An 18,580-nucleotide genomic window follows, 5' to 3' on the forward strand; every position below is an offset into this window, starting at 1 on the left:
GGGGACAGGGTGAGGTGGGGGGTGTTGTCAGATGCTACCGGTGTGGGGGCAAGATTTCTTTTTTTTTTTGTACTGTGCCCAGTTCAATTGGGGCCCAGTCTTGATTGTTTTGTAACACAAATAATACGGCAATAACAGCTAAATGTTAAACTGACAGAAGGAATCCAGTTATAAGCACAATAGTTACAGTACAGGCTTTGGGTGGGGTTAAAATCGCTATCCTTATTAAGTAGTTAGGTTGCAATTTCACTCTGACTCTAGTGGACTGAAGGGCAGTTTCATTTTTTAAAAATCTGGTTTATTTCAGACACTAGTACAGAGATGGGCAACAAAAATAACCGGCCTGTGGTAATTCTGCTGGGGTGGGCTGGCTGCCGTGATAAACACCTGGTGAAATACAGCACCATCTACCATCAGAAGGTGAGTAAATCATTCATCTTTCTATGCCAATATAAAGCTGTAGCAAGGCTACCTGAGGAATTTTCTCCCCTGCACTCTGGTGAAAAGACCTTACCCCTTCTTACGACTCCAAAGAAGCCCGAGAAGAAAGTGCTGGACTTCTTTTTGTGTGAAAGCTCCTAGCATTTTCAAATAGCATGTTGACATTCTCTGCACGCTGTCTTTAAGACCCTGGTTATACTGTGTGTACAACGAAGAGGCAGGACGTGCTTCCTAAAAGGAATTCTTTTTGCCTTTTTCAAAGTTTCTGAAGTTTTAAAGATTTGAAAACCGGTGTAAATCTTTGTCCTCCATTTATCCACAGACTATGTATAACATGGGCAGTGAGAGTGCAAGCTGCATACATCTGTACAGACCTGGCAGGGCCAACTTTAAGGGTCAAAGGCAAGTTCAACCATGACTTATTCAGCATCTGGCCTTTCTTCTGAGACTAACAAGTGTGCTGGTTATTGGTGGCTTTTGTGATCCAGTTGCCTAGCTACTGGGGATTGATTTGATGCCCCTAAACTCATTTCACACATTTATGGAACAGCCATCAGATGGTAACAATGTTCAGTCATTACCAATCTGGACAGGATTTGATATAGTGACCTAGAAGTGGAAGTTTCTGACAGTGTCTGTCCCATTATCAGTCCCCTTTTAAAATATCTTGCTTTGTTGGTCCACGGAATGATGGAAAGTGTGTGGCTTTTGGACCTAGTGGAATTTAGGCCCATTATTTCTCATCTGTTTCTCAATATGTGAGCATGGACTTTGTTTTGGATCCAAATTTGTTGCAAAGATAGATGCCAAAGTTCTCCTTTGAATACTACCCAGCATGACTGCCTCACATGGCAGCCTCTGAACTGTTGATGATTAACCTGACATGTGAGATCCATAAATTTAAAGTGCAACAGAGAGTCCTGTGGCACCTTATAGACTAACAGATGTATTGGAGCATAAGCTTTTGTGGGTGAATAGCCCTGCGTCTGACGAAGTGAGTATTCACCCACGAAAGCTTATGCTCCAATACGTCTGTTAGTCTATCAGGTGCCACAGGACTCTTTGCTGCTTTTACAGATCCAGACTAACATGGCTACCCCTCTGATACATAAATTCAAGTGTGTTCTAGTACAGAATGACTTGTGACTCCATGTCTCAGGATTGGTAACAGCTCGGTTGCTACTGGCCACAGCATTCTGCAACTGCTCAGTATCCTACATGAAATGCATTTGATGTCTCAATCCCGTTGCCAGAAAGACAGGTGTCTGCATTCTAAAATACACCGTTTCATTTAGTCATAACTAGTTCCCTTTTAAACAATCCTAGCGGAGACTCTAAGGATGGAATGAGCCATGGCGAATGAACTTCCTTCTGACCCTTATATCATGGATATTTAGCACTTTAGAAGGATTAAGCCACACAACTGTATCTGGCAGAAAAATTTCCATTGCAATTTTAATGGAAAATTGGGTTTTTGACTAATTTTTTGCAAAAAGCATCTGCTTTCTGTGGATTTGTTGTTTATTACCTCAAACACCCAAACCCAGAACATTTGATTTTCATGTGGGGTGCCCCGGTGCCTTATGAGGGTTGTAGTTCTTTTATGTCATGTACCTATTCTCCTCTGTGGGCTGAACGCCCCAGCTAGGCGGCACCTGCCACATGCTGCTCTCCAGTTCGAAAAATTAAAATTAAGCTCTTTGCCCCACGGATTTTATTTCCTAAGGGCTTGATCACTATAAATGCTAGCGGTGGGTGTGGTGCTTGCGTAGGGTCAGTGTAACCACTATCCCAGCTATATTTATACAGACCTTGAGAGAAAGTTTCAAATCATAAGGTGTTGGAGGGTTGACGAGATGTGGGAGGGTTTGTTTTTTGGTGTGCTTAGCTGCAGTTATTTGAGTGGTTATGTTACCTTGGCGTTTTTATTATTATTGGTTTTTATTTCCCTAATTCCGAGATCTCTTAAATGAACTTTTTGAATCTTTACAAATGAAGCTGAAGCCATAGGGTGGTTATGGACTCAGAAACTGAATGGGGAGGGTACACCTGATAATTTATCATGGCTTTATGTTCTGCGATGCCATGTGGGAGACCCCAACTCCCCTGCCAGCCTCATGCTATGTGTGGGTGGGAAGCCCAGCGGAGGCAGCATGCTCAGCCCGTGGGAGAAGATGGGTAATGCAGTACTTTTTATTGCCCAGCGGCCATCAGTCACCCCTGCTGGTCAAATGAGCATTTTTGACATGCTGCCATGGGACTCTTGGCAAGTCTTCCTTGGCCAGAAGGATGATGGGTAGGATGCAGACCCTCGAGGGTAGGAAATCCAGGGGAAGTGAAGGGATGTGTAGGGTTCTAATAGGGATATGGGTGGACCTTCCTTCCCCTAGGAAGTATGAATGCAAAACCCAGATGATTTAAAATCTCTTAGAATAGGTGAAGATTTCTTCCTCGCTTCTCCCCAATCCCCTCTGGACATAGCTGTTTTCGTGCCTTTTCTCTGCATTTCTCAAGCAGAAATGCCAGTAAATGCCTTTGCTGAGCTAATGTGAAAGATTGAGCGCTTCTACAACTAGCTTCACCCACCTTTATTTAGAAACTTCTGTGGGGGCCCATTGCTTCAGCACCTGGGTGCCTGCCATCATTAAAACCTGCCATTAGTAAAGAGAATACTCAGAGTAACACAAGGCATATATCTAAATGTGGGGTCTTAGCTATATAGCCAAGCGGCCCAAGCTCTTAGGTACGTGGTTCCGCTTATGAACAGTTCCTCAGTTACCAGCAAAAGCTGCCATTATCCATCAGTTGGTAATAAGTGGAAAGCAGATTTGCAGGGCTGCAGCCAGGGAATGAAACACTGGGCTGGACCTTCTCTGGCTGCAAGCCTGCGTGCAGGCAGGGCAGCAGCAGGGAGGGGGCTGCAGCCCAGATGCTGGGGCTTTCTACAGGGAGCGGGGCACTGGGGGCCTGTGGGGTTGCATGGTGACTCTCCTTGACCTCCCTCTGGGTTGGGGCTCAGCATGTCCTAGTGCTTCCTTCCCTAGGTGCAGGGAGAGGTACTGTGCAGCTCTGGTGTCTGGGCTGCATCCCCCACTCCTTCCCTGCCCACAGCCCCTTACCTCCTGTGCTGTCCCTGGGCACAGGCTGGTTTACAGGGCTGCAGTCCTAGAAGGAAGCACAAGGGCAGGGTGAGTGCTGGCTGGAGGCAGGTTTGCAGGGCTGCAGTGAGGGACGATATGTCCCAGCACTTCCTTCCCTGGCTGCAACCTTGCAAACCTGCCTACAGCTGGGGTCTTTCTTCTAAAACATGTTGTTTAATAAGCAGCATGGTATTACCAATATCCAAATCCCGTTAACATTAAAGTCAGTTGGACGGGATTGGTTCCCACCCAAATGTTGCTATTAACCAGAAGTTGTCAATATCAAGGTGGCTATTAAGTGGGATCTACTGTGACCAACACCCACCCCACCCCCGATCTGATCAAATAGCTAGAGGTTAGCAAGCTTCAAAAAAGGATTAGATGTAGGCCACCCATACAAATGGCTTCTATATGGGATCTTGGCTGGGGTAAGTATTACTAGGTCCTGATGGTACTGTGCCCAAATGATCCCCAGCCAGGGACAGGAGGAAATTCCTCCTCCTTCACCAATGTTGTGGACGATGTTATACTAAAGATACACGAATGGTGAGCCAGCACTGGCCAATTTCTGATTCAGGAAGAGGGACCATTGCTCTGTCCTTTAGGGCAAGTGCTATGAACACAGTGGCAGATTGGGATCCTGAAGGAGCTTGTCACATGCAGCCCTCGATGGGTGTGTCTCTCTGTTCCCCCCAGGGGTGCACAGTTCTCCGCTACACAGCTCCATGGAAGATGACGTTTTTCGCAGAATCCTTTGGCATCCAGTCCCTCCGGACCCCAGCTAGGAAGCTGCTGGAGCTGCTCTTTGACTATAAAATTGAAAAGAAACCCCTGCTGTTTCACGTGTTCAGCAATGGCGGGGTCATGCTTTACCGCTACATCCTAGAGCTCATCCACACGCACAGGCAATTCAGCAGCCTCAAGGTGGTGGGCACCGTTTTTGATAGTGCCCCCGGCAGAAGAAACATGGTGGGGAGCCTGCGTGCCTTGGCAGCTGTCTTGGGCTCCACTAACGTGCTGCTCAAGTATTGCCTCCTGCTTGTCTTCGCCATCCTGGTGGTGGTGCTGCGGATCTTGCTGCATCCAGTGACTCGCTTCTTCCATGAGACCCATTATGATGCCCTGCTGAATGGGCCTTCGAGGTGGCCCGAGCTCTACCTCTACTCCAAGGGTGACCGGATCATCCTGGCCAGTGACGTAGAGCACATGATTGAGGCCCGGCGGCAGCACAATGTTGCAGTGAGAGCTGTGGACTTCTCAGACTCTGCTCATGTCAGCCACTTGCTGGCATATCCCTCGTATTACATGAGCCTCTGCACCTCTTTCATGTATGACTGCGTTGGATGCTCGTAGGTTTCACCCCGGCAGAGGTAGCAAGTGCCTGTGTAAAGACCCCCAGCAGATGCACCCTCTTCACTGGGATCACACCGGAAACAAACTGCTCTCTCTCTATCTCTCTGCCTCTCTTTCGTCAACATCTCTCTGCTTACAATAAAATCCTGATCCCAACATCCTTCCCCAGAGTGTGGAGGCACAGAATTGCTGATTTCTCGGCATCCAGTACACAGCTGGATGTCTGAAGCCTCCAAATCGGTTGTTGGGCTGGGCAGAAGTGAGGGTGCTAAGTAGAGCCAAGAGAGTCTAAATGAATATAACTTACCTGATGGGGTAAAATGCTGACCCCACTGAAGTCAATGGGAGGTTTGCCAGGGGTGGAATTTCACCATAGGAGGCCAGAGAAAGGAGTGAATTACTGACTGGAGGAGCACTGCATCCCCCTTTTTATACCCGCTTCCTCTTTCCCTGCTGCCCTCCACTTCGTAGTCCCTGGTGTACAACTTACATCACCATCCACATCCACTCTCCGTCTTGTTACACTGGAGCAATTCTGTGACCCAGAGCTCTCCAATTAGCCTAGGTTTTGGGTTTTTTCTCTGCTGCTTCCTCCGGCCCACTGTTGAGTCAGCTGAAGCTCTGCAGTGTCCTCTCATTCTCCCACTCCCCACCCCACCCTTCTATTTACACTCCTCCGGGCTCAGCCCTGCATATAGTCCCATTGAGGAGGACAGAATGAGACTCTTGGCAGAGTCTTTAATAGGGCAGACCAATGCAGGTCCCTCCCTCCCTATCCCTGCCCTCAGGGCATTGCCCCTCAGCCCTACTCCTAGCTGGAGATCAGCTACAGGAATCAAACGCAGGGTCTCCGAAAGGGCAGTGCAGGTAACCGCGACCCAATGTGTCAGCCTGGTTCTGTTTAACAGGGCTGGGGCAGAATGGCCAAAGGGCTGCTTCCTTACTGGATGGCTCAAACCCCCGTAGGTGAGTTAATTTAAAGCTTTATCTGTGAAATATCTAACACGTCTCAGTGTCTGGTCTTTGTTCCTCTCCCCTGATGCTTCCCTCTCATTGCTGAAATCGTTGGGTGAATAGCTGTGCTTCCCTGGGTAGATTTACCGGTCTGTTAAGGTGTGTGTCTAGGAGTGCAGGGAGGTCACTTTGGGTATCTGTAACCCCGCGTTCTATCTCCCCTCCTGGGCCCAAATTTCCTGGGTCTTTCAGAAAGTGCCTTCTCTCTGATCCTCTAGGGGAGAGCCTTCATTACCAACTAGCCTCATTTGTCACATTCCAGAAGACTTGTTGACTAATCTACACACGCAGACACTTCAAAGTGTGTTGCTTACTCCCTGTACAGACGTGTTTGATGGGATGAGCCAAGCTAGCAAACACACTGTTGTTCGGGTTTTCCTCTGTGGAGGGGGAGTGAGGGGTTAAAGTAGGGGAAGGGCTATCCTATAATTTACCAAGGCTGAATTGGTTGAATTCTAACTGATCTGACTTTCCGTGTGTTCATGGATCCTGATTTTTTGGGGAGGGCGGGGGGTAGATTGAAAGCCTGCCACTTTCCAGTGCAGCATGATTTAATCTGGGGCCTCTGAAATGATGCTAGTCCCCCGAAGGATCCAGTGCCTTGTGAACACCTGTACAGCTGGCTGAGGACACAGTAGGTCCCTGTGGTTTTCTGTGCAGCCTCCCCTCCTGCATACATGCTGACTAGAGGATGTTAATGAGTTGTTCCCCCAGCAAGAACCACTTTGTAATGTCATAACTTTCCTCCTCTGCAACCCCACAAATGTGAATCCGAGCTGAGTCGTATAGTACCCTGTCACTTCACTGAGGGGTCCAGTAGCAGGGTTGGGAGGAAATGCTTATTCAAATGCACTTGAAATGGGGATTTAGAAATGTATTCATACTGTTTATAATGTATTTTACAATCTGCCTCAGTTTGCAAGCAGAAACAACAGTCCAACTGCAGCTTTTTTCAGCTTCCCAAACCGCTCCGAGAGAGGCCCTACAGCCGAACTGGGGAGTCCTTCTAGGTCTTCTTTTGACATGTACAGGGCTGGCTTTGTTCTTCATAGAGCACAATGTTCTGCCTATGGACGCTGAGGTTTGCACATCGCGTTTCCTGAATCTCCTCTGTTAAACTGACCCCAAAAGCCTAACGCTGTGGCGAGGAATTAAAGATGGGAGGGGAAAATCAAATATCAAACTTACAATGACTTAAAAAAAAGTCACCATTTCTGCTGTCCAAAGAATCCCGTGTAACACAGACACTGCAACTCACTCCTTCTGCCGAACGGAGAAGCAGATTGTAGCATCCCGGTTCCAGCTGTTGAGCTTTTGGTGGAGATAAAAGCAGTCTGTCAGTACGTTTCCCCCCTCCCCCTCACTTCTCTCCCCCCCCCCCCCCCAGCATTGCAAGCAAACTACAGGTACAATGGGAGGGGAGAATGCAGGGTCCGGGAGCAATGGAAAGCTCTAAAATCTCTCTGGAGAGAACAACTTGCACTTTTAAAAAAGTGTCAATATATCATGAGTTGTTACCAATCCCTGAGATTGTAGGAGGGACAATGAGGTTGCTTTTAGGTGAACTATGAAGGAAAAGAATAACAAACAATGTAGCAACACAACCCTGTCCTTACATGTTGTGTATAAGCGGTGTGTGTGAATTAACTGGAAAGATGACACTCAAGTGCTGACTTCATTGGGTTCATTTTAATGAACTTGTTACAATTTTTTTAATTGGTAGTTTTCTCCCAGCACTGGGGACATTTTTCTGTGGTTTGCGTTATCTTCTCCCCCGTCAGAAGGCTTCAACTCAGATTTTTCCTCCCATTCTGCTTGGACATAACTAAACCCTCCTGCCTGTATCCCAAACAATGCCTTCAGAGCAGTGTATAGACAGGAACCTTTGTTTATGGTGTATTTTTAACTTTAGATGCCAAAAACAGTCAGGAAGCCAATCTGGATGCACAGTGTTCTTTTGGTAGCAAGCTGCTTTCTCTAGCATTCTTGTTCACCAGGGGAATCCACGTAGCCAAGGCTATATTTTTGTTTCTGAACATCAAACCAAAGAGTTGCAGAATTGTAAAAGCCCCCCCCTTAAGGAGCAGAGATACTAAAGAAAGGTTATTAAACTAACTAGCACTTGCCTCAGCACTGATTTCTGTAGGTGCAGCTTTTATAGAAACGTTTAAGCGCATTCCACTGAGCACACCTCATGAATTAATACAATCACAGTGAGTAGGAAATGTAGTGCTCAGATTTGTTGACTCGAGTACTGAACATTGTGGAGGATCTATTGGTGTGGCTATTCCACAACATGGCCAGCAGATGGCAGCACTAAACCAACTATTCATCTGCTCTATTGTCTATAGAGAAAACGGCTGAAATCTATTTACACGAATTTCCCTGATTAATGAACCCTGTTTAAAATTAAGGACTAATGTACACACCCAGATATCCACTTGAACATTAGGCAAATGCATATCAAGCCAACTGAGTTACAGAATAACCTGTAACCACAAAGCTTCAGCGGTGGGCTCATTTTTCCACACCCCATGAGGGACCTATAGTTTTAATTGTGGTCAAGTGTGGTATAATATTTGGTATTCTATATGGCTTAAAAATCGATTTTTGTCTCTTCCCCCCTTTTCTGCTATATAATACATGCCCCTTTTTTGTCCCCTTGTGTTTCTGTTTGCTATTGTTTGAAACAGTGGGTTAATACGCTGGCTATTTGTGACTGGAGAGGTATATTCAAATACTAATCAGATCACGAGTGAAAAATGGTTTTTGTGTGTTATCTGCCTTATTCCCCAGTGGGCATCTGTCCACTTTTCCAAGCTGCCATGCAGTGTGGCGCAGCTGACCACCCGTGCGAGCCGGAATCCCAACATTGGAATGGGAGGTCCAGATGCAGGCGTGTTCGCAGGGCTGGACGATCCTGGCACTAGACTGATGTGGGGTATTGCAGGTCAAGGCTAAGGGGTGATGCCTTCACAGCAGGGGCTGTGGTCACAAGGGGGACCTAGGTGCCCAACTATCTCTTTAGGGGCCTAAATACAACTGTTAGATGCCACTGGATTCACAACGCCTCTGCTCAGCCACTGCCTAACCCTGTAGCCACCTAAATTCCCTATGTGCCTAAGTTTCCCCTGGTAAAGTCCCCAAGGCCCCTAAATTTCTACTAGTGGGCATGCATGGAGCCACTGGGGTCTTGCATGCGGCTGCCACTGTCCTGCACACAGCAGCCGTGCTCCTGACCCATGCCTAAGCCCCATGGGGATTCCCAAAGCACGAAGAGGAGAAGGTGGTGATGGCACCTAAATGTCCCTTGTGAAGCTGGCCCTAGCTGGTTTTACTGGATAAGGAGTAGTGAGTGGTATTAGCACCTTGCTGCCACGAGCGCCAAATTTACCTACAAACTAAAAAACGAAACAATTCTTTTCACTAGACTTGAACCACCTGCAGATCCAACCCATCAAATCAGGTCTCTGGTAGCAAATGAAGGAGCCTGGAGCCCTCTAGAGGTTCATGACAGTAATGCAGATGGCCCAATTTTGATTAATTTCACAAGTGCAGCCCTGCAGGTACATAAATCACAACAAGCTTGTCTCTGTTAGGAGATTGGCTGTCTATTCAGCCAGTCATCCCATGTGTGGCTTTTCCTTTATAGCCGGTAAGGAAATTAGAAAACCTGTCAACAGAAGAAAGTTTAGTGTGGTAAAAATGGATATATACTTCCATTGCAGTATGTAACCCACGGTGACTAGCTATATATACTCAACCCTTGACCAGTGTATCGCAAATTCTAGTCCTAAAGAGGATTGCTATTGAGAGGATACTGACCCATTAGAGCACTTAGAGGTTCCAGGGTGGTTATTCCTTTTATACGCTGCAGACCAGGGTGCTGTTTGGTTCAGCTTACCACCAAAAGTCACTGCAGAATTTGGCACAAATGGCCAGCCCTGCCCCCCCGAGCCACGGAACTGGAACAGTAGGGGGTGTGCAGAACAGACTGGAAATGCAATGGCAAGAGCTGTTCTCTGGGAATTACCTATGTAAAAGGTTCTCCTAACGTGTGCTTCTGGCCTTTCACATTTGACGACCACCACGTTCACCCAAGCTTTTGTGTGGGAGAGGTGGATGGGCGATTCAGTTTACATTGCGTTATTTGTTGAGATGATGCGATGCATAAATGTTAAACCGCAACTGAAGTTGGACAAAGGGAATTTCCTTGGATCTAACTTCATATTCTACATTTACAATAATGGTATCATCCAATAACTAACAGGCCCTGGAATTTATGACAAGATATTGCATGCACAAACATTTTTTGAAATCACTGTTCTCATGCTTATTGTTTTGATATAAGATCATGATCCAGGAAAACACGTAAACACGTGCTTAACTGTCGGCATGTGAAGTCAAGTTAAACATGTGCATAAGTACTTGACTTGATCGGCACCTAAATCTCTGTCCAGCAGAGCATGCGCCGTAGAGACGGTAGTAAGCATAAAAAATGGATTAAGTTTTGAAGTGGTGGAAAGATTGTTAAAGAGGCAGGATTTAAAATAAGGCAAATAGGCAAGAGTTAAACTATGCACACAACTAGGAAAGGAATTTTGAAAGGTCTTCTGTTGCATTCCCTTCCTCTCCTCCAAACTGCCTTTTGTCTATTTATTTGGACAGTAAACTCTGTGGACTGGGGCCCTGTCTTCATGGGTGTCTGGAAAGCTCCATCCATGCCAGTGGGGCTATATAAATAATTTAAACAAGAGAAATCATGGATGACCAAAACACCTACATAACCCGCCCTCTCCCCAACAAAACAAAGCTCTCCTGTGCACACACCGTTTCCCCCATGGGAGAGGATTGGAGAAAGAACGAGCCAAACATGGCAGCTCTTCATCACATTACTTAACGCACAGCTGGAAGGTGCTCTGATACAATGGTGAAGGAGGTAGGAGAACCCATAACGGCTAGAACTGTACTATAAATAATGGCAATTTATGAAAAAGATATCCGTCATTCCAGAAATGAGCAACAGGTGGCAGCACTACACCTTCCATTTCTCCTGTCTTCTACGGTGTGATTGATGTTGACACTATAACCAATTTTTCTGCAAGCCAGACATAAAAAAAAAGTTTGATAACATTCCTAAGGTGACTCTTGCGAGGTCACGTGCTTTCCTTTTGCATCTGAGTAGCTCCGTGGCAACAGAGCACTATAGATGTCATGTTTGCAGGTTGCCAAGTATCAGAGGGGTAGCCGTGTTAGTCTGTATCACAAAAACAACGAGGAGTCCGGTGGCACGTTGAAACTGAAAAGGTTTATGAGAAGCAAATAAAACATAAGAGGGCCTTCTCCAGGCCCAACACGCTACCCGCATGTCTGAGGACAACCACCTGCAGTGGGTGCTCTGTGCACTGCCTAACAGGAACTGTGCACAGGTTGCAAATCTGGGTTCAAAAGTGATGGAGCAGGCTTTGAACTGGGTGAGAGTTGGGAAGCTGCCACGTCACACGGGTGACGGGGCCTGCATATCCACCACCGAGAATAAGGAAGGTGGGATTGTTCCGAAATAGAGGAGAAGACTGGGATTGTTTAATTTAGAGAAGAGATGAATACAAGGGGGCAGGATAATAACGAACGGCCTGGAGATGGTCCATCAGGAGCTTGCATTCACCCAGTCTCATTGCACCAGAATAAGGGGACACATTCATTGGAATTGAAATGTGGCAAATTTACACTAATAAAAGGAAATACTTTTTCACGCAATGCATACTTAGCTTATGAAGCTCACTGCCACAATAGCTCACTGGGGTCCAGAACTTGGGGGCTTTTAAAAAGGGTTGGACAGTTTAGATGGAGAACAAGAGTTATGCTGATATGGATTAATAATAACCAAGAGTTTTGGCAGGGCTCTAAACCCTCTCGGTTCCGGGCTCAAACCCACCTCTAACTATTGGGAGTTAGGATGAAGCTTTCCCTACAGGCAGGTTACTCCATAACTGCCTGACACCGGGTTTCTTGCGCCTTCTTCTGAGGCATCTGCTATTGATGATGTCAGAGACAGGATTCTGGACTAGGCCGATCACTAGTCTGAGTCAGTCTGGCAATCCCTGTGGTCCTAAGCGTATTCCTGTAAAAAGTGTCTTTTCAGAAATGCAAGGAGCGGGGAAAACCATCCAGAATGACAAGTGCTGCGAAAAAGGGAGATCCTGACTCAGTCGGAGTAGCTGGGATATTCTTAAGGCTTCTCTGCACTTGAAAGTTATTTCAGGGTGTGGTTTTCGGTTTTAACTAATCAGGAATAACTTCCCACAGTTGGGCATCCACCCAGCTTCGTTTATGCCGGTTTAAGGTATTTCCCTTTTGAATCATTGTGTCCACACAGCGCTGCACTATTTCAGAATAAATGCATAGTATTCTGAGCAGATAGATCAAAACTGGGGATAGTGGAACCAGGATCTGCGCCCAGAGAGAATTTTATCTGCAACAAACAAACCCCAAAACATGCAGCATCTCAGAGGTTCCTAGGCCACCCAGTGCAATATTAGGCTGGAGTCACCAGAGGGCGCTAAGAATCCTAGTTTGACAAGGTCTGGAGCTTTGTGTGTGTGTGTGTGGGGGGAGGGGGGTGTCCTGTGCCTCAGTGGCGGGGGCTGTGTTCAGAAGCAGTTGCAGAAAATTTGGCCCTTCCTGAGTCTCCCTGGTGAGAATCATTTCCCAGGTGCAGAGCTGCTGACCAGAGCAAATCACCGCAGTACGGAGGGTCTCTGCAAAGACACAACAGGTGCCCAAGTCCCATGAGAGGCTGCGCTAGGGGGAATCCTGCACCAGCCCAGGGGAGGGATATAACAGGGCTTCTCCATCTCTGTACAGGTCCGTAAGGGTTTTGTTATTGTGTGGGTGCTTGTGTCCGTGTGTGTCCATGACCGTATTCTGCCTGCCTGCCAGCTTGCAGTGTTGCAAGTGAGCGTGCGTGTGTGTGGCTGTGCAGGCGTTTGTATGCGTAGGTGTGCTGGCCTGGATGTGAGCAGGTTTTATTGGCATGAACGCAGCGTATGTGTGTGTGGAAGGCACACAGGAGCTCACAGCTCATGTTGGGGCCCAGAAAACACACAGCTGCAGACCCCTCCCCTGGCGATGTTTTGAGATTCTCTAATGATCAAAGGTAATTTCAGTTTCATTGAAATAAACAGTAAACGTCTAGCCCAGGCCTGGAATAGCCGAGGAGCCCTGAAGCGCCGGGCCAGAGCTGTGTGTATGGGGGAGGCAGGGCTGGGGGTGGGCCTGCGGGTGGGGATTGAGCCGCATCAGCAGAGCTGGCGTGGGGCGGCCAGGCCTGGAATAGCAGGGAGGCCGCAGGCTAGGACGGAGACGCATCTAAACACTCGACGTTGGCTATACCCCTCAGCAGACCATAGTAAACGGGAAAGGCTGAGGTTCGCCATGTCCCCAAAGTCCTGCCATGCCATCATGCCTGAGCACTGCCACAGCCTCTGACCTCCTCCTTTGATTAACGAGCTGACAATAGCGTATTGATAAGGAATTAACCTTGAGCCCTGGGTGCCTGAGTGTCAATAGACCAGGAGCCAAGTACATGCATTGGATTGGAAATCTGTGTTTAGCCTCTCGGTGCCTCTGCACATTGATGTGTGAGCCCATGAAGCCGGGGTCTGGGGGCCAAGGGCTGGGGGGGACGGGACGCATTCCAATCTGGCGTGATGTGCATGGGAATGAAGTCATTCTCCCCCAGCTGCCAGGGAGCTCCACAGACCCTGCACAGGTACTCCCTGTCCCCCCCGAAGGGGCTGGCTTGAGCCATAGGGCTCCTTACCGGTCTGAGTGTAGCCATGTTCTGTGATTATAAAGCAGCTTCTGCCCCTGCAAATCCTCATGTGGATACAAGCGAATACACAGGGACTGGCTTCACCCACCACTGAAGTGCAGCCACCTCTGGGGGTGGGACGCAGCGGCAGGTTAACAGTTGTGCAGAGATGCTGCCCAACATTTCAGAGCAGGAAGCGGTGACTCCTGTTCTCAGGTAGACGTGCAGGGGGATTTAGGGAGGCTGAAGGCCGTTGTGGGGGAGAGTGAGCATGGCCCTCGGGACTGCCTCACTCTGCAGGGTGTCAGAGGCTGGCTGGGGGGTCAGACTTTTGGGTACATCATCTACACTTTGTAGCTGGTTTCACCCCTTCCCGCTCAGGGATCGTCAGTATCCCTTATGAAGCACGAAGACGCTCCCCCATTTTACCCGCACATTAGAAACCTCAGCCCATCAGCCAATACGGGCAACATGGGGCGCCCTTTGGAGCCAGGCTGTGCTGTCCCTGAATCAGCCAGAGGGGTCGCTGTGGAGCATGCTGGACTGAGCTCACCCTGCAAAGCACCAAGCGTGGGCCAGAGAGCAGGTCCCTTTGTCCCATCAGCTCCAGCACAAACCCCTCAGCGGTTCCCCCACAGAAGCCTTCTACCGGTCCATGGTGGCTGTGTTGTGTGTGCGTGGGTGGGTGCTGCGTGTGGGGTGCACAGGGTGGGTTTGTACATGGTGTGGGGTTGCATGCATGCTGGTTGGGGGATGTGTGTGTATGTACACAGCTGGGCGGGTCTATGAGTGCTGAGCTGTGATGATGGTTTATATTATGGTAGGGCCTACAGGCCCCCATGGGGGGTGGGGCTCTGCTGGGCATTGTATGACCCTACAGCCTCAGACCAGCTGCCCAGTTACTGCCGGAGCACTGGGGAGATGACGGCCTCTCCATTTGCCCCAGCGCTTGTTCGGAGAGACGGGGGCTGGGCCCCATCCAGCCCGTGACTCCACTTGGAGGCCGGGTTGGTTAATGAAGTGTTTTGCCTAATGGGACTGCCTTATTTCCATAACAAACTGGCGGGCTGTCGTCCGCCCAGCTCCCTCATTCATTACTGTTAATTAGATATGGATCCCCCAGAAGGCGGCGCGGGGTGATGGACGAGCCCCCTGACACGCACTAGTACACATTAGCATTTTCTCAATACATTCAATACATCACTGCCCTCCACTTTTTAAAGATATTTTAAATAAAATATTAGCAGCCCATTGGGGAGAGTCCTGCCCGCAGACGGGCCTCACGGCCCCCGGCTGGCCTGGAAGCAGGTAGCCCCTCAGATTGTCTCCCTTTGCAGACCTTCCCCTGCCTGCTTGCTTCAGACCCCCACACGCCCTTTCTGATCTCTCCTTCCTGCTTTGCAGTGACTCCCAGCGGGTAAAGGGGGGGCTGCATTGGATTCCTCTGGCCGCAAGTCTCAGGGCACCACCCCGGGCCTGACTCCTGCCTTGGAAGGCTCCACCTCTATGGGGCAGAGGAGAGCTCAGGCTTGTGATCTCCCTCGATTCATGCTCTCCACTGAGGGGTCTCCAGAGGGGACGTTCCTCCCACCAGGAGCTGGCCCGAGAACCCATCATCTAATTTCAAGTGGGCAACACCTTCCAGTGACTACCGACCCCTGCCAGCCGCCAGCTGATGGCCTGGAGGTTTCCCTTGCTCCCTCTGTCGTTCGCTCAGGTCATACCGGCCCCTGGCACATACCGCACCCCTCGGGGAAGCGGGGCCTGCTCTCTCCAGATGGAAACACAGAGCAATTTATAAGCCCAGACCAGAGGCAAGAAGGAAGGTTGCACCCACAAGTCCAGTGCTACCAGCGAACCCCAGCTGATGCCCAGAGCAGATGGCAGGTCAGCCAAGGCAGACAAGTCACTCGATGAACCACTGGAAGGAAGAGGCCCAGAAACCACAGTGATGGGGCTATTTAGTGTTTCTTAAAGCCCCAGCTCCTGGAGTCCTGTGATGATATGAGAATCTCAGCTTGCGTTTTTTTTTAAAAAGTCAGCTTCTAACCCTCCTAGTTGTGCGGAAAAGCTTGAAAACATGATGCAAGTGACACCTCCGCAACAGCCCAGAAATCAGGCAATAAAGAAAACGACCCAGTTTATTATTTTATGAGAGTCTCAAACCAATCTCATCAATTTGGGGGGCCTGGCTCCTGATTTCTTGTGCTGGGGGGGTGGCAATTCTGCGGGAGAAAAACCTGAAAAGGATGGACCGGCCTCCAGCCGGCTGGCTGGAAGGGCAGGGGAACCTTTCACAATCACATGCTACTGACAGAGCCCAGCGGAGGAGCTAAGGGAGCACAACGCAGCGCCATGATGGCCATAGCTCTCCTCTAGTGAGTCCCTTCCCCAGTGTCCCTCCACGCCCCCTCACGTAGCAAAATGGGAAGGATTCGAACTACCCTAGTCCGCTCCTCAGCTTTCTGGCCATTTGCTTTTGACCCAGCGGCTGGTTTTCCCTTCCTGTTTCTAGCCTGCTGCACTGTCTAGTTTGCGCACGCTAGCCTCGTGCAAACACCACAGAGGAAAGTTTGAACAGCAACAAACTGTAAAATTAATAAAACCAGTCTATTTCAACTGAAGTAAAAAGATCCTGAAAATGTGTCTATTCATATTGCACTGGGTGTGTGTCTGCCCTCTACTGGATAGAGTCAGACCAATCGTTTGTGTGTCATAAGCCCTGTACTGCAAAGAGCAACTGAAGATTCTCCTTGCCCCCAGGGCCTGTGCTTTTGGAACAGGCCGGATCTGCATTCCTGTCCCCGCTGCCTGGGAAGTTCAGACTTCAGCATAGTCACAGCAGAGACGTCTGGGTTGGCTATGGGTTTGTGACAATACTGCTCATTCACACTGCAAGTGACAGACAGCTGCTCCCTTCACGTGGCTGCTCAGTGGCCCCTTGTGTGACATGAGTTGGAAGGGCTCAGCCCTGGTCCCAGGTGTCCTCGTCATGCTGCTGCTCCTGTCCCTGCTCTGTGGAGAATGACAGCGCAATCTGGATCAGGTATTTCATGACCCCCAGTACCATGGTCTCTAAGCACATTTACCCTCACCCCCCCCTGCCGAGACGCAGGCCGGGGCTGCTAGCCCCTTAGTGCAGATGGGGCCCTGACGCACCGAGAGGCTCAGTGACCCACCCAAGGTCACACAGAGAGTCTGTGACTGAGCAGGGAATTGACCCCAGAGCTCCTGAGTCCCAGATTGGTGCCCGACCCCCTGGGCTAGCCTGGGCATTTCCAGGCTCTCAGTCCTACTCCCCACACTCAGTTATGGAGCGCCATGTTCTCCGCTCCCAGGGCTGGGCCTGCCCAGCCGGCGTGTTCTGCCGCTGCCCCTTCGCCCCACGGACACAGACTGGCGACGACACCCTCACCTGCGCAATCACAGCGCCCCTCCATTATGCCTGCCAGACAGGGCTGGGCAAGCGCCTGGCAAACAGCGAGGCAACGCCACAGCTCCCCTCTGAGGAAGGTTTTACAGCAGGGGAAACCGAGGCACAGAGCGGTTAAAGTGACTTGCTCAAGGGCACCTGGCAAGTCAGCGTCAGGGCTGGGAATAGACCCCAGGAGTCCCGGCTTCTACACCCCCCCTTGCCCTCCTGGAGCCAGGAACAGGACCCAGGAGTCCCGCGTCCCAATCCCACCCTACACTAACCACTGGATTTCATGGAAAGCCCCCACCTGTAAGGTGAGGAACATGCACACTCGGGGAGTGATGGCAGAGCCGACTCCCCAGCTAGGCGAGGGAGCCGGGGGCGAGGAGCTGATGCCAGATCCCAGTGTGGGGTGGCTGGCATCGCCTAGGCCAGGGCAGAGCTCAGCTCTGGCTCCCGTGGCCCAGCCCGGGGCTGCGTTAGAGGCAGTGGGGAACGGGGGGAGTGGAGGGGAGTGGCTCGATCGACCCGTCTGCACAATGTTTGTAAACTAGCAACCCTGGCGCCACCTGCATCCGCCCAAGTCAGCAGAGCCGGTGACCTCCAGCCCCATGGCCCAGCCTGCTCCCCACGGCCCTGGCACTGAGCCCCCAGGCGGGGGGGGGGGAACTCGACACCAGGGCCTGGGGTCTCCTAATGCAGGCGTATAGATCTGTTTGGGCTGCACCCCGGCCCCCCACCTCTGGCGAGGGAAAAATGACAAAATAATGCAGCTGCTCTGACTTCATTAGCAGGGCGTTTAACAAAGCTGACACCCCATCCTTCGCCCTCCCCGGGCCGTATCGACGGGGTCAAAGGGCAGCCGGGACACGGACACGCTGGTCAATTCTAATTGGGTTCTGGGCTCCCGGCTGGGCTCAGGACGCACGCCGCTTGCTGTGGGGTTCAGACAGTGACGGCGCGGAGGGGCTAGCCAGGCCCAGGCGATGGTGCCAGCTGGGCCGTGAGCAGGACAGGGACTCGCCCACGCCACAGGGCTGGAGCAAGGGCCAGCAGCGATGCTGCGTTAGCAGCTGGATTCCTCCAGGCTGGGAGGTGCCACCCCACATCCATCAGCCCTCTTGGGGATCCCTGGTGCCTCCACCAGCATTGCCAGCCACACTGACCCCCTCACAGTGCCCCATGGCAGGACCGAGGGCTCAGGTGTCAGGCTGAGAAACAAGGGGGAGCTGATTGCCCTGCTGGGGCCCACGCTGCCCGGGGACCCCACTTCAGCACCAGCTGAGCGCCGCTGCGCTGCTGGGGATTGAGCACATGGGCTGTGGCTGCCATCTTCAGGTGCCCACTTCTCCCCACGGGGACATGGGGTGCCCACCTCCCCCCAATCCCTCCCTCGGGGTGCCC

At 50.4% G+C, this 18,580-nt stretch overlaps 2 protein-coding genes across 3 annotated transcripts in view; one reads left to right on the plus strand and one right to left on the minus strand.

Moving 5' to 3' along the window:
* The window catches only part of ARMH1 (armadillo like helical domain containing 1), a 29,697-nt gene extending 29,415 nt beyond the window's left edge, over nt 1-282 (minus strand). Inside the window, exon 1 of the mRNA XM_026651924.2 lies at nt 267-282. Within this exon, the coding sequence (XP_026507709.1) occupies nt 267-282 (16 nt within the window). The remainder of the gene's footprint in view (nt 1-266) is intronic.
* Nucleotides 65-6,620, plus strand: TMEM53 (transmembrane protein 53). 2 transcript variants are annotated; one of them, XM_024207489.3, is made up of 3 exons: nt 330-420; nt 764-843; nt 4,278-6,620. In XM_024207489.3, the coding sequence occupies exon 3, from the start codon at nt 4,314-4,316 to the stop codon at nt 4,932-4,934; it is 621 nt and encodes a 206-aa protein (XP_024063257.1). In that variant the 5' UTR covers nt 330-420; nt 764-843; nt 4,278-4,313; the 3' UTR covers nt 4,935-6,620. The 2 variants fall into 2 exon arrangements, with proteins under 2 accessions (XP_026507743.1, XP_024063257.1); XM_026651958.2 differs by lacking the exon at nt 764-843 and having other exon boundaries at nt 65-420.
* Nucleotides 6,621-18,580: the final 11,960 nt, after the last annotated feature.

Source organism: Terrapene carolina, unplaced genomic scaffold (genome assembly GCF_002925995.2).
Source record: "Terrapene carolina triunguis isolate 2854851 unplaced genomic scaffold, T_m_triunguis-2.0 Scaffold110, whole genome shotgun sequence".
NCBI lineage: Eukaryota > Metazoa > Chordata > Testudines > Emydidae > Terrapene > Terrapene triunguis.

What these genes read in the sequence shown, in the direction of transcription:
- TMEM53 (XM_026651958.2), top strand. Translation starts at nt 322, where the DNA reads ATGGGCAACAAAAATAACCGGCCTGTGGTAATTCTGCTGGGGTGGGCT. An exon ending in GCACCATCTACCATCAGAAG is followed by an intron (nt 421 to 4,277) that starts GTGAGTAAATCA and finishes TGTTCCCCCCAG; the next exon opens with GGGTGCACAGTTCTCCGCTA.